Below are 14,456 nucleotides of genomic sequence, written 5' to 3'. Positions count from 1 at the left end.
TATTAATTATACTGGTACCTGAAAAAAGTCCCATGTCGGCGTATTTTCTGTTGTATTTAATTGGGATGGTAGTGCTCACCTCTCAGGGTTAGATACCCTCTGGAGCTCTATATAATTGAAAGACTGGTTTTCCAATTAAATCAGCAACAGAAATAAATCGGCAGCAGAAAAGAACAAAGTTAAATATGCAAGTTTTTCACGCATAGTCCTAAAAAAAAAAACAACCAAACTTGGCGTTTTGAATGCTTTTAAGTGCAGAGGAGGGGTTTGGGGTCTTTTGGATCAGTGGTCCTCAACCCTGGTCCTCAGGGCCCACTAACAGGCCAGGTTTGCAAGATAACTGAAATACATCCCAGGTGATATAATTTGCTGCTCAGTGATTGCAGTATTCTAGTCTGCATCTCCCCAATGTAATACTTAAAATCTGGCCTGTTAGTGGGCCCTGAGGACCGGAGTTGAGGATCACTGTTTTAGATCACCAGATCCCTCCATAAGAGTACCTGTCAAGTGATAAAAATAAAAAATTAAAATTTTTTTGAATGTACCAAAATATCGGCCAATACCGATATGCAATGGCCAAAATATCGTTATTGGCAACGAAAAACTGATATTGGTCGATCACTAATATATATATATATTTTAGTTATACTGCAATTATGAACTAGGCCGCTGACATGCTTGTTGGGTGGAAGTTACAAAAAACTCACCTCTTCTGTGGGGTCCTTGGCCAGATTTCTGTCACCATCCCTCATCTGGATGTCTCCAAGTTGCTCTGTTAGGGTAATGACCTGAGCCTGGAGCTGGGCGTACTGACAGGAGACACAAAATTGGCATGAAAGTAGATAAGATTTTTGATTCTAACATTGCAAGATGAATATCCCTGAAACATTCAAGTGGATCACACTTATCAAATCAAGTACTGTAGTACAATGTATCATGAGCTGTAAAGAAATCCGTGTGTATGCAGTCATGAGGTCAACCACAATTTATTCCACTTATCTTTTATATTAAAGCACACTCCAGCTAAAATTGTTTGTATAAAGTGGAGGCGTTTTTATTGCAATCTGTGTCCCTGTTTGGGAGATTTCCCTCACTTCCTGTCACAAGAGAATGTGGAGGGAAATCTTCCCCAACTTCCAGTCTTGCGACAACCATTTCCCCCCATTTCTTGTATGGATGTCACAGGAAGTAGGGCAAAATCTCCCCAATGGGGGTCACACACAGAAACATAAACATGGCACATTGTAACTATTCCCTGTTCTAGACATTACAAATAATTTTAACTGGAGTTGGGTTTTAATACGGACTGTTACACATGTAAAGTAACTGTACAGTTGTAAGCAATTTTCTGTTGCATGACTGAGTAACAGAGAAAGACTCACCTGCTGTCTCAGAGGCTGGAGCTGAACTACTTTCACCTGGAGCTGAGACACCATCTAATAATATATCAAATGACAATTATTTTTTTTTATAAGTGTAAAAAAATACATTAAAATAAAGTATCCTCTGGGAAGTGGAGTCACATGAACAAATCACTTGGGAGTGCTTACCAGGACTCTGTAGATTCACTCCGTGGATCACAGCCCACACTTAAGAATTGCATAAAAAGATTTTACTCACCTCTTCTGCTTGTTGTTTTGCCAGATCAGTGTCATTTTCTCTTGCCCGAGATTCTCTAAGCTTCTCATTGAGAGAGGTGATCTGGCTCTGAAGTTGTGCACACTGAAGGGGACAAAGAAAGACCAATATGAAGAAATTACAAGCGGACTAGTGTCAAATGAGCTTTAAAGACCCTCTTTGAGCAAATCAAATATCCTTAACCCTCTACAGCCCCCACTCCTTATTTATTTCGTCATCTTTTGAGGTTCAAGTAATACTACCTAGCTTCAGGATCAACTTCTTCCCATGGCACATGAAGGAGTCTGTGGGGCTACATCACATAGAATGACCTGCAGAATTAGGTAAGGGGCATTGAGGAGAGCAGTGCTGTCGCTGGAACACTTAGTAGGCAGCACTTCCTTATTAATTAGGAGTGAAGGGAGCCAGTGTATAATCAATTATATGTTTACATATATACACACACATACACATACAATCATGTAAAAAAGTAAGTACACCCCATGGAAAAAGCCTTCGCTGTCCAAAAAGAACATCACAGCAAGAATAAAATTCGCTATTGATTATAAAAGCAAAGAACAGGCTTTCTGAAACAATGTGCTGAAGCTTAATCAAAGAAAAATGTTGTTTGGTCAAAATAACAGTAGACATGTTTGCCACAATACAAAGAAAGTGTTTCAGAAGAAAATCCTCATAACAGCTGTGAAGCATGGCGATGGAAAGGTTATAGTTTGGGGTTGCTTTGCTACTTCAGAGCCTTGGCAGCTTGCAGTCATGAAAAGTGTTCTTAACCACTTGACCTCTGGAAGATTTTACCCCCTTCATGACCAGGCCATTTTTTGCGATTCAGTACTGCGCTATTTTAACTGATTATTGCGTGGTCACGCAACACTGTACTCAAACTAAATTTGTATCAGTTTTCCCCAACAAACAGAGCTTTCTTTTGGTGGTATTTGATCACCGCTGGGTTTTCTATTTTTTATTATATAAAATACCATAAAAAAAAAAAATTATATTATATATACACACACACACACACACACACAGTATATATATATATTTTTTTTTTTTTTTACTTTCTGCTATAAAACCTGTCCAATGAATTTTAAAAATCAAATTTCTTCATAAATTTAGGTCAAAATGCTACATATTTCTGGTAAAAAAAAATCCCAATAAGTGTAAAAATTAATTGGTTCTCGTAAAAGTTATGGCGCCTACAAACTATGGGATTTATACGGCAATTTTTATTTTTTTTTATATACTAGCAATGGAAGTGATCAGCGACTTATAGCAGGACTGCAAAAGCACGGCAAGCAATCTGACACAGACATCTCCAGTGACACTACAGTGTTCAGCACTAATAATATACACTGACACTGTACTAATGACACTGACTGGGAAGGGGTTAACATCTGGGGCAATCAAAGGGATAACTGTAAGCCTAACAAGTGTAAAGTGTTTACTGTGTGGTGCTAAGGGGATGTGCCAGTTTTTATACTCTGCTTTGCAGGGAAACAAAAACCAGCACATACCCCGTTAGTAGAGAGCTCCGTGTTTACCTACGGCAGGTCCCGGCCTCCTGCTGGAGCCAGTGACATCACATCCAGGTGGGCATGCGCCGCCTCCCAGGAAATGCAAAATCCTGTATATATATGCACGATTCTGTGCAGCCGGCCGCACTGTAGTTTTACAGTAGTTTTTACTTGCAGTCTGCAAGTGGTAAATGAGAATGTTAGGTCATTTGTCTGAAAGTAGATGAGCTGGAAATTAGTCTTTTATCACAATATTGATCTGAAGCACACTAATTGAACCACCAAGGTATAGTTTAGAAAGAATAAATAGAAGGTTATGACCTGCATTAGTCAAAAATCCAGTTTAATTCCAACTGTAATGTTGTAGGGGAATTTTAAAACAGGTGATCATGCAAGGAAACCCACAAACATCTTGCAGATGAAGGAATTTTGCATGCAGTGGTGGTTAAGAATTTCGCTGAAGCCGATATTAGAGGCTGGTGGGTGGGTTAACACAATGTCTACAAGAAGTATATTCTGTTACAGGGGGCAATAGCAACTGATATTTTTTGCTGGATAAATCATTGAAAATGTATTTTTTTCCTCCTGTACATCACCGTTATCTGTAGGAACGGTTTGAATACAGATCAAACGTTTGCCTGTTCAGATATGTTGAAAAAAAGTCCACAATTTCCATGGGTTGTACTCAAATTTTCACATAACTGTAAACACACACACACAATACTATTTAGCTTCCACAAAAGCTGGCCAATTCTTTTTAACCTTGCTGTCAGCACAACATCCAAAATTTGTAACAGTTAACAGAACTGATAAACGTGGTAGGGGACATTTACTGCAAATAACTAAATTATTTTCCAGTAATCCCATAAACATAGCAGAAGAAATTCATGTGTATGCAGTCATGAGGTCCAACACAATTTATTCCATTTATCTATTCTACTTTATTCATCTACAGGTAGCAAAGAGAGGAAGAACCAAGTTCTGAGTTGCAACTAGGAGCTTGTACAGAGTTGGGAACTTCCTCCATGTCCCTATGTAAAGGTGCTTTTCCACTGCATGGTACGGCTCGATTTTGCGCTTTTTCACTGCATGGTACATGTTAGAACGGTTTGGTACGGTTTGGTACAGCAGCGCTTTTCCACTACATGGTACGGCTCGCTTAAACAGTACCACCTCGGTTGGGGTTCCAAGCGGGCCATACCTATACAATATCGCACAATCCTTTGCATGCAGCCTTGATTGTCACTACTAGCCACTGATTGGTCAGAGAATCGTTGTAATCCCACCCACTTACTACTTTAGTGGAAAAGCAAACCGAGCCGAGTAGCGCCTATACGGTGCTGAAACGTGCCGACTCGTACCACGCAGTGGAAAAGCAAACTGGGCCAAGCTGTGCCGAGTGGAGCAGAGCCGGTACTTGCAGTGGAAAAGTGCCATAACAGCACTGGAAATCTTACCAGATAATCACAAAGTCACTTTGAAGGGGAGTGGCATGCTCTCCATACCTGGGGACTAGGACTGTCATTAAAGTGTAAATAATTTGCAGCCATTGCACAGGTTTGCTTTAAGTAAAAAAAAATAGGCTCCAAATCCTTCATCCTAGTATATGGATCACCTTCTCTTTCAGTGGCTGTAGTTGTGTGGCCTGTTCCTGGAGCTCCAAGAATCTTTGCTCATCATGATCGCAGGAAGAGGAAGAGGATAGCTAATAAAGAAGAAAACAACAAATCTGATGCATAAAATGGGTTTTCAGGGGACAAAAAACAATTCACACAATCAAAACCAATAACTTTTTTAGGTTTCCAATTTCATGCTAGGCAATCACCAATTTAGAAGAAATAACCAGTCATCTTGACAAGCAATAGGGAAAGTTTATACCGTGACACATATTTACATGAAATAGAATGGCTTAACTGCAATCTGCTTTGATACCAGAGCTTGGATGTCAGCTGTTTCACAGCGATCTGTGACACCACTTGAGACTTCCTGACTTTATGGACACCAGGACATGAAATTAGTAGCATAAGAGTCACTAGGAAAAAAAAATTTGCTGAAATTAAGATTTAAAAAACAGTATTGACCTGCTTTGCAGTTGCCTGTTCTCGAGCTTTTTTCAGCAGCTGCCTTAAGTTTTCAGTTTCTTCTTGGAAACTTTTCCGCAACTCTTCCTGCTCTTCTTCTGCTTGCTGCCGCTCCTGCTGAGACTTCTTCTTCCTCTCGGCCAGGCTCTGTGTCACAAAACTGGAGGTTATTGTAGATACAAACATACACAGCTTATACTCTGAACAATTTTCTAAAATGGTAAAATGGACGCTGTCCTGATCTTTGCAAAAAAAAAAAAAAAAAAGATAAAGATGCAGAACTAAATAATAGTGTAGATTATTTGAAACATTCATAAACACTACACAAAAGGTGGACAAGTCAAGTCGAGCATATGGCAGGATGGTAAAAAAGCAGGAGGTTACCTTCAGTGAAAACTGTATATCAATACAAATCAGTAGTTCCAGTGATATAGGCAAATAACATTTAACCCCAAATCTTATTTTTTGTAAAAGCCAATTTAGGCAAAAAAAAGCCCTGAAAGTAGTTCTAACCTTTCCCCACCATATCCAAAACTAAAAATAAAGTTTTGGTCGGCGTTGGGCCTAAAAACTGGCCTGGGATGCAGGCAGCTAATATATCATCCACATGAAGTATTAATAAATTGTGTATGACATAACTAAGGTCTGATACAAACAAGGTCACCTTTTCTAAGTTTTGCTTCTCCACCTTTAAGTCAGAGATTTCATCTTCCAGAGCCGAGAGTTGCAGCGCCAGGTTCCGCCGGCTCTCCTTTTCATTTTTGGCTTGGTTCTTGGTCTGCTCCGACGTTTCTTTTACCTCTGAAAGAGAGGTTGATATGTAAGGTTAGTTAACATATACCCAGGGATGAAAGGCTAAGACTACTACTTTCATTGAGTGTGGAGAGGTCACTCACCTATGAGCTGTGCCCGTAGAGAGGAGAGCTCAGCCTGACACTTCTCTGCCTCCTGCTGGGCTGCCACCAGCAGGGTCCGCTGCTCCATCTCTCTCTTCTGATAAGCTGTGACCTCCAGCTGCAGACGGGATACTTGGCCAGTCGCAGCTGACAACTCTTCTGCCACCTTGGCCTGTGATACAAAAGGGGTTTAAACCATCAAAATAGAACAGCGTAGTTGCCTATAGCAATCAGACGTAAAGGGTCCGTCTATTAAAGCTAATATTTAGCCCTGAATGGACACTGGTGGACTAAATCACTCACTGAAGTTTTATTTATTTTTTTATCTCCAGCACCAAGGCAATGAAGTCACAAACTGTTATTCCCATTTCTGTCCTTGGAGAAGACTCACTTTTGATGCTGTTCTCAGAATTTAAAGTAAACATACCATGGAAGAAATACAGGGGGCTGCAATAATAACCATTTTTAAATGTTAGATGCCTAGTGGGTATGCTGTAGCTTCAATGCAAAGTCTCCTAACTGGAACAAATATGCAGATCCGGAAACTATATGTATAATTGTCCAGGATTACCATGACGGCAAAACAGCTGAGAAGACTCATTAATGACAGCCCTTCGTTTTTCTGCAGACAGGTTACTTATCTAGCAGTCAGGAAGATACCACCTGGTTATGGTGGGGTTACAGAGGCAGATGGTAGGCAGTTGAGGAGTGGTTGGGAGCTGCACCCAGAAGGTTTTTTACCTTATTGCATTGAATTCATTAAGGTGAAAAATCTGCCTTTAACACCCCGGTTCACACTTGTGCGTGTGCAGGGTTCGCATGTAATATCGGAGCGCACTGCTCCGACATTACATACGATCGGCTGTGCGGTGCGAGTTTAGCCATACAGTTTGTATGGCTAAATTCGCACCGCAGGCGCTCCAAACACGCACAAGACCCTTTTTTCTAGCCGCATCAGGATCGGATCGCACAGCGGTTCACACTTGTGCGATCCCATCCTGTGCGAACTGCACGATCGCACTGCGATATGCGATCAAACTGGGGGTGTCGTCAACATTACATTGACACCCCCAGCGTATCGCATATGGCAGTGTGAACTGCCGGGGGTGCGTGTGCGATGCGGGAAAAGGCTGCGGATTCGCAGCCTTCCCGCATCGCATAAATGTGAACCGAGCCTTAGAACCACTTTAACCACTTTACCACCGGAGGATTTTCCTGCTGTACGTCCAGGCCACTTTTTGCGATTCAGCACTTTGCGAATTTAACAAAAATTGTATGCCCCAGTTAAATGTAAAGGTGGAAGTGAGTTGCCAACATCCCTAAAGACTGAACAAAAATGGACAAGGGGTCCCCCTGGGTTGCGGGATTTTAGCGGCAAATACACTTCCACACAAAAGTAAAATTTAAATCATTTTATTAACAAAAACATATTAAAATTGATCTGTAAAAGATCTAGAATATAGACATATTACAATATATACAGAGAGTGTGTATGGATGGAAAACCAGGACAATGTGCGAATTTAACTGACAATTGCACGGTCATGCAACGCCCTACCCAAACGAAATTTACATCCTTTTTTCCCCACAAACAGAGCTTTCTTTTGGTCGTATTTGATCACCTCTGCGCTTTTAATTTTTTGCGATATTAATAAAAAAATGCGACATTATTGAAAAAATAACAATATTTTTCTACTTTGACGGTTAAAAAATATCCAATATATTCAATTTTAGTCATATATTTAGGCCAAGATGTATTTAGCTACATGTCTTTGACAAAAAAATTCTCAATGAGTGTATTTTTAACCGCTTTAAGACCGGAAGATTTTACCCCATTCCTGACCAGGCCATATTTTGCGATTTGGCACTGCATTACTTTAACGGACAATTGCATGGTCGTGCGATGCTGTACCCAAATTAAATTTATGTCCTTTTTTTCACACAAATAGAGCTTATCTTTGGTGGTATTTGATCACCTGTGCACTTTTTACGCTATATACAAAAAAAGAGCGACAATTTTGAAAACATAACAATATTTTTCAAATTTTTTTATATGAAATTCCCCCCAAAAAAATGTAAAAATCTAAATTTGGCCAATTTGTTTTCTGCTACATATTTTTGGTAAAAAAAAAAAAAAAAATCGCAATAAGCGTATTTTGATTGGTTTGCGCAAAAGTTATCGCAGCTACTAACTATGGGAAATTTATGTCTTTTTTTTTAAAACTAGTAATGGCGACGATTTGCGATTTTTTTTGCGGCGGACAGATCGGACCCTTGACTTACATTTTTGACACTTTTGGGGGTACCAGTGACATTACTACAGTAATCAGTGCTATAAATATGCACTGTTACTGTAAAAATGACACTGGCAGGGAAGGGGTTAAATTTTTTTGGTGATCAAGGGGTTAATGTATGCCTGGTGCTTACTAACGTGTGTGGGGGGAGGGGACTGTGTGACACAGGCACAGATCGCAGGATCAGCTATGCTGAATCCTGCAATCTGTCACTGTTTGTCACTTAGGAGATCAGCCCGCTTTGTTTACACAAGCGGGCGGATCTCCACACTCGATCCCCGACGATCAGAGAAGAGCGGCGGTGATCACCGCCACTCCTTCCCTGGCCCGACTCCCGCTGTGACTGAATACAGTGGGAGCGAGCCTCCGGCGGCGCGCACACGCTGCCCACAAGGGGAGGAGTCCAGTGACGTAGGTCTACGTCGCTGGACGGAATCGAACCACTTTGCCGCAGTGGTTAACCGCTTGCCGACCGCCCACAGTAATATTACTGCGGCAGAGCGGCTCCCCTGCGTCCAGTCACGTAGGTACTATGTGACTGGAGTGCATGTGGTTCCAGTGGCGCGCGCTCCTGCTGTGTTTGAGGCAGGCCGCGGGAGGAGAGGTGGCGATTGCCACCTTCCTCCTGCGATCATCCGGGAAACGGAGAGAAGACCCGCCTGCTTATGTAAACAAAGCAGGCGTATCTTCTGTGAGACAGGCAGGGACAGATCAGCAGTTTCAGCAAAGCTAAAACTGCGATCTGTCTGTGCCTGTAATAGAACCCCCCACAGTTAGTAAGCATATAGGCATACATTAACCCCTTTGATCACCCACAGGGTTAACCCCTTCCCTGCCAATGGCATTATTACAGTAACAGTGCATATTTTTAGCACTGATTACTGTAGTAATGTCACTGGTACCCCCAAAAGTGTCAAAAATGTCAGTTAGGGTTCCGATCTGTCGGCCGCAATTCCACTAAAAATTGCAGATCGCCGCCATTACTAGTAAAAAAAAAAAAAAAAAAACAATTAAAATGACAAATATCTTTCCCGTAGTTAGTAGATGCAAAAACTTTTGCGCAAAACAATCAATACGCTTTATTGCGATTTTTATTTACCAAAAATATGTAGCAGAAAACAAATTGGCCTAAAATGTTAAAAAATTTTGATTTTTAAAAAATTTTTTTGGGGAATGTGAAAAATATTTTCACAATTGTCACTCTTTTTTTGTTTATAGCGCAAAAAATAAAAATTGCACAGGTGATCAAATACAACTGAAAGAAAGCTCTATTTGTGGGAAAAACGGATGCAAATTTAGTTTGGGTACAGCGACGCATTACTGCACAATTGTCCGTTAAAGTAACGCAGTGCCGAATCGCAAAATAGGGCCTGGTCAGGAAGGGGGTAAAACCTTCCGGGGCTGAAGTGGTTAAGGACTACTTTCTTAAAAGCAGTCAGTGAGTCAACCATTTCAACTTCCACCTGAAACTAAAAAAAATCACCTAAAGAACTAGTCATTTAAAATAAAAAAAAAAAGTATAAGAATAAAAAAAAAAGGACTCCGATCCTTCAGGGTAACAGACAATGATAAAATAAGCCTGTTCATAACTACTCCGCCTTCCAGTTGTTTGCCTTTTAGTTTGGTTCATATAACTAATAATGTTTTATTAAGGTCAAACACATTAGCTGGTTGTGTATTAGCTAGCAAAGACAAGTATATATTATAAAAATAGTGGTGTGACTATTTTGCAGAAGTAAGTTTTGAAGTGCTCGGCCTAGCTGCAGTGGCGTAGCGTGGGTTGTCAGCACCCGGGGCTCGGCAAGTAATTTCCGCCCCCCCCCCCCAACCTGCGGACATTTAGCACTCCCCGAGTCCCTTACTACAATATTACTGACCAGCCTGATTCCTACACTGACCACTACACTAACCTACCTGATTCCTACACTGACCTACCGGATTCCTACACTGACCTACCGGATTCCTACACTGACCACTACACTGACCTACTTTGTCCACTACACTACACAGTCCATTACACTACGATGACCACTACACTACACTGACCAGCCTGAACAGTGTAGTGGGCAGTGTAGTGTAGTGGGCAGTGTAGTGGGCAGTGTAGTGATCAGCGTAGTGTAGTGGTCAGCGTAGTGTAGTGGTCAGCGTAGTGTAGTGGTCAGCGTAGTGTAGTGGTCAGCGTAGTGTAACGGACAGTGTAGTGGTCAGTATAGTAGTGTAGTGTCAGTGTAGTATTACACGACACTGTCCACTACACTACACTGCCCACTACCAACTACACTACACTGCCCACTACATTACACTGCCCACTACATTACACTGCCCACTACACTAACCATTACAGTACACTGTCCAACCTACAGTATTCCTATACTGAACTACACAGCGTGACCCTAACTGCTCTCTCCTAACTCACTCTGTCTGGCTGTGTGGCTGCTGACTTACCTGAGATCCAGGCATGAGGAGAGGAGGAGGAGAAGACCTTTGTGGTTCACATTCAGAGGCGGAGGCAGAGGTGTAGGCGGAGGTGGAACTCCAGGAGCATCCCGTGCGCATGTGCCACCCGGGATCTGAGACAGGCCAGGTCCCCTGCTGCCGAAAATGACCCCATTCGCCCAATAACAGGGAGCAGCCTGACAGGGGACATGGTGGCCTGGAGTGCGGGGACACCATATCGGCTCGGGAGTGACACGGCGGTGCGTGATTTCGCCCCCCCTAAATTTTGCGCCCGGTGCCACCGGCCCCCTCCGCACCCCCCACGCTATGCCACTGCCTAGCTGCAATGCAGAAACGTTTACATTCTACAGCTTGTTAATCAGCACTGGCACCTGGTCTTTGGCTGAGTTTTAGGGATGCAGTATCTTTTCTGGGCTGGCGATTGTAAATAATGGGTCCCTCACCTTAGCTGGGAATTAGTGGTAGGACATGAGCTGTGGCTTTTGGAGACATAGCAAAAATGTAATTTCTGGGAAACTGATCAATATACAGTTCAAATACATGTTTTGTTGTTTTGCCTGCAAAAAGATTTGTCATTTTGTGATGCATACACCTCTGCCAGTCAGGCTGAAAACTTTGCTACTTCCTGGGTTTGCGCTTCTGCTTTCTGGGTTAGGTTCCTACTTATTGGACAGAAATTAGGAGGCCAATTCATCATCCAATGAAAAAGCTGGACTGACATTTCCTGGCATTATTATGTGGCAGAGGTGAGTACATACAATTAAATTGCCTGGCTAAACTTGCAGCCCCTTTGGCATGTAAAACAGTAAACCTAGATTTTCATTAATGTATATAGCTTCCTGTAATTTAGCTTTACACCCTATAGTGGAATGTACATTTACCATCAGTAAGAGGAAAAAAAAAAAAAAAAAACACAATAAAAATTTTGATTTGCGTGAGGAGAAAAGGACAGAGGTTCTGAAATATTACATAAAAGAAGCAAAGCTAAATGCAGAGAAAAAAAAAGAAGCTCCCCAAAATCCTCACCTGGTATGTGCCCTCATCTATGTGCAAAGCATGCTGGGAAAGAGAAAGCAGCATTGGTGAGAAGAAGCCAGCCAATCAAGTTAAAGAAAGACAAGAGCAGCTTTTTCTAGAAAAAGGAGGGACGTACCAGGACCAGACAAAGTTCATGAGTTTTGAAACCACTATTAATAATTTAATACAAGCAGATTATTATTGCCAATATATTCACATAGATTATAAATAGCAGAAATAGTTAGTTTGCATCTAGCCACGGAACATTGAGAGATTGTTTTTAAAAAAGAAATCCAAAGCCAAAAAAAATAAAAAAACCTTTACAAAGATGGCCATGCACTAAACAATCTAAATGCACAAACTCTTAAGCTAGCCATACATTCAGGGTAGTGATCGACCGATATTGGTTTTTCGTTGCCGATACCGATATTTTGGCCAATGCATATCGCTATTGGCCGATATGCGCCAATATTTTTGTACATTTAAAAAAATGTGTTTTTTTTTTTTTTTTTTCTTCTTCACTGGTACTCTTGTGGAGGGATCTGGGAGTCCAAAAGACCCCAAACCCCTCCTCTGCACTTAAAAGCATTTAAAACGCCAAGTTTGGCTGTTTTGAATGCTGTCATTTTTTTTAATCTGGCGCCAGTACCCAGAAGTGATGTCATGACATCACTTCCGGGTTTTTGCATGGAGACCCAATCAGAGCCGAATGTAGCTCTGAGCGGGGCTTCGACGGCCGTGCAGGGTGGGCGAGCCGCAGAAGGCGGCGGGAGGTGGGGGGCTTCTAAGCTGCATCGGTTGTCATTACAAGACAGCCGACCGTCGGCTATGGACGCCGGTACCGGGGTGATGCGTCTAGCTGCAGGCATCACTCTGGTACAAGCACTTTCCCGAAATATCAGCAATATCGGTAACCTCCGGGGCCGATTGCGATATATCGGGGAAAGTGAATACGATCACTAATTCAGGGTGCAAGAAAATCAATTGTCTCCCTTATCCACGCTAAACACTGTGGATGGAGGAATCTCCACTGGTTATTTTGCCTAAAAACAGTGGTGGCTGTATCTAATAGGATGCAGACACTGTTCGACTGATAAAAAATCAGCTGAAACGGGTGGAAAAGTCTACTTTTGTCAAGGCGGGTGGTGCTTACAAAGCCTCTATGACTTTGACTTACCAACAACCACACAATATAGACCTGCCTGTTTGGAGCATGAATGAATTGCTTAAAGAGGCTCTTGCACTGCATAGTTGTTGGTGGGTTTAGATAAACTGCATAGAGATTGTATAAGCAAATTATGTATAGCCAGGTTTTAACACACAGACACCAAAAAAGAACAAAAAATGTAAACAATGCAAACTATACCGTTTTTAAATAGAAAAAAAAAATAGAAAAAAAAAAACCCATTGCATTACTTGTACAATCTCTGTCTCTCTTTTTTTTTTTTTTGAGTAAACAGTTCTTTTATTGAAAATTATACATAATTAGGAATACGAAAGAATGTACTTTGACTGACTGACAATAAAGTAACAAAACTTTACGGGAGTCTTTCATCTCATAAGTACATGATTTTGCAATACATAGTGAAGAACAGTAGTTTAAGCTTTTGGGTAGTATAGCAGAACAACATGTACCCAGAGAACATTAAGGACTCTTATACCAGCTCTGTATAGACGGGGAAGTTAGAACCTGATATCACTGGTTTAGCTGCAGGTTTCTGGAGTCATTTATCCAATATCTTGTTGTATTTTGAAGGACAGCCCCTGTGCCTATATATAAACCTTTTGTATGGTAAGGTATTGTTTATCTCCAACAACCAGGCAGAGGAATATGAATCTACCGGAAGGGTCTAATAGAGAGCTCTGGAGCACGAAGTGTACAGATTTGGCTATAAGAATAGTGACCCCTCTTGAATGAGTGGGGTCTGTAGAATGGTAAGCCCACCCTATCAAGGGGCGTTTAAGTGCCATTTGTAGTCGGCCTTACGCATGTGTCTCCACCAGTACAAAAAATCTGCACGTTGTTTTAAGAAAAGGTAAAGATGGCAGTTCTTTTCATTTTGTCCCTCAGGCCGCAGACGTTCCATGTTATTTATTTTTAATGTGGCCATGGTTTGAGTAGATAATATAGGAAATGAAATGCTCCAGAGATCTTGTTCGCCCAGTTGTACCGCATACCATGCCATTCCAAGCACATATTGTGAAAAACTGTGATATCATACAGCGTCATATTAAAGAACATACAATAGGTGTTAGGCAATTCGTCTGTTCCTTGTGTATCGCCAGATCTTGCATTTAACAGAAAAAAAATCCCTCCCTACCCGCTCTGAATGTCTTCCAACTTACAAAAAAAAAAAAAAAAGAGTTGCATATAACTGAAATTCCAAGGATTATACGTAGCATGTGTAGTGTAGTGCTCTAAATACAGATGTTGCAAGTATCCCATGTATGATTCCCCAGCATATGGGGAATCATACAGTGTGTTCTTCGCTGAATTAGAGAACACACCATAGAACCCTACCCACAATCTAAGGTGGGCTTCAAGTGAACAATTCCACCAGTA

The 14,456-nt window shown here is 41.4% G+C and overlaps 1 protein-coding gene across 1 annotated transcript in view; it reads right to left on the bottom strand.

Annotated features, from left to right (window-relative positions):
• FKBP15 (FKBP prolyl isomerase family member 15) overlaps window positions 1-14,456 on the bottom strand; it is a 104,603-nt gene that overhangs the window by 17,173 nt on the left and 72,974 nt on the right. The window contains exons 20-27 of the mRNA XM_082263169.1: window positions 11,903-11,935; window positions 6,127-6,298; window positions 5,895-6,031; window positions 5,231-5,377; window positions 4,765-4,845; window positions 1,621-1,722; window positions 1,383-1,436; window positions 708-809 (exon numbers count right to left, since the gene is read on the bottom strand). Coding sequence (XP_082119295.1) covers window positions 708-809; window positions 1,383-1,436; window positions 1,621-1,722; window positions 4,765-4,845; window positions 5,231-5,377; window positions 5,895-6,031; window positions 6,127-6,298; window positions 11,903-11,935 — 828 coding nt within the window. The remainder of the gene's footprint in view (window positions 1-707; window positions 810-1,382; window positions 1,437-1,620; window positions 1,723-4,764; window positions 4,846-5,230; window positions 5,378-5,894; window positions 6,032-6,126; window positions 6,299-11,902; window positions 11,936-14,456) is intronic.

This window comes from Pelophylax lessonae (assembly GCF_965119305.1).
Source record: "Pelophylax lessonae genome assembly, chromosome: 7".
NCBI lineage: Eukaryota > Metazoa > Chordata > Amphibia > Anura > Ranidae > Pelophylax > Pelophylax lessonae.
This window is presented reverse-complemented; position numbering and strand designations above follow the sequence as displayed.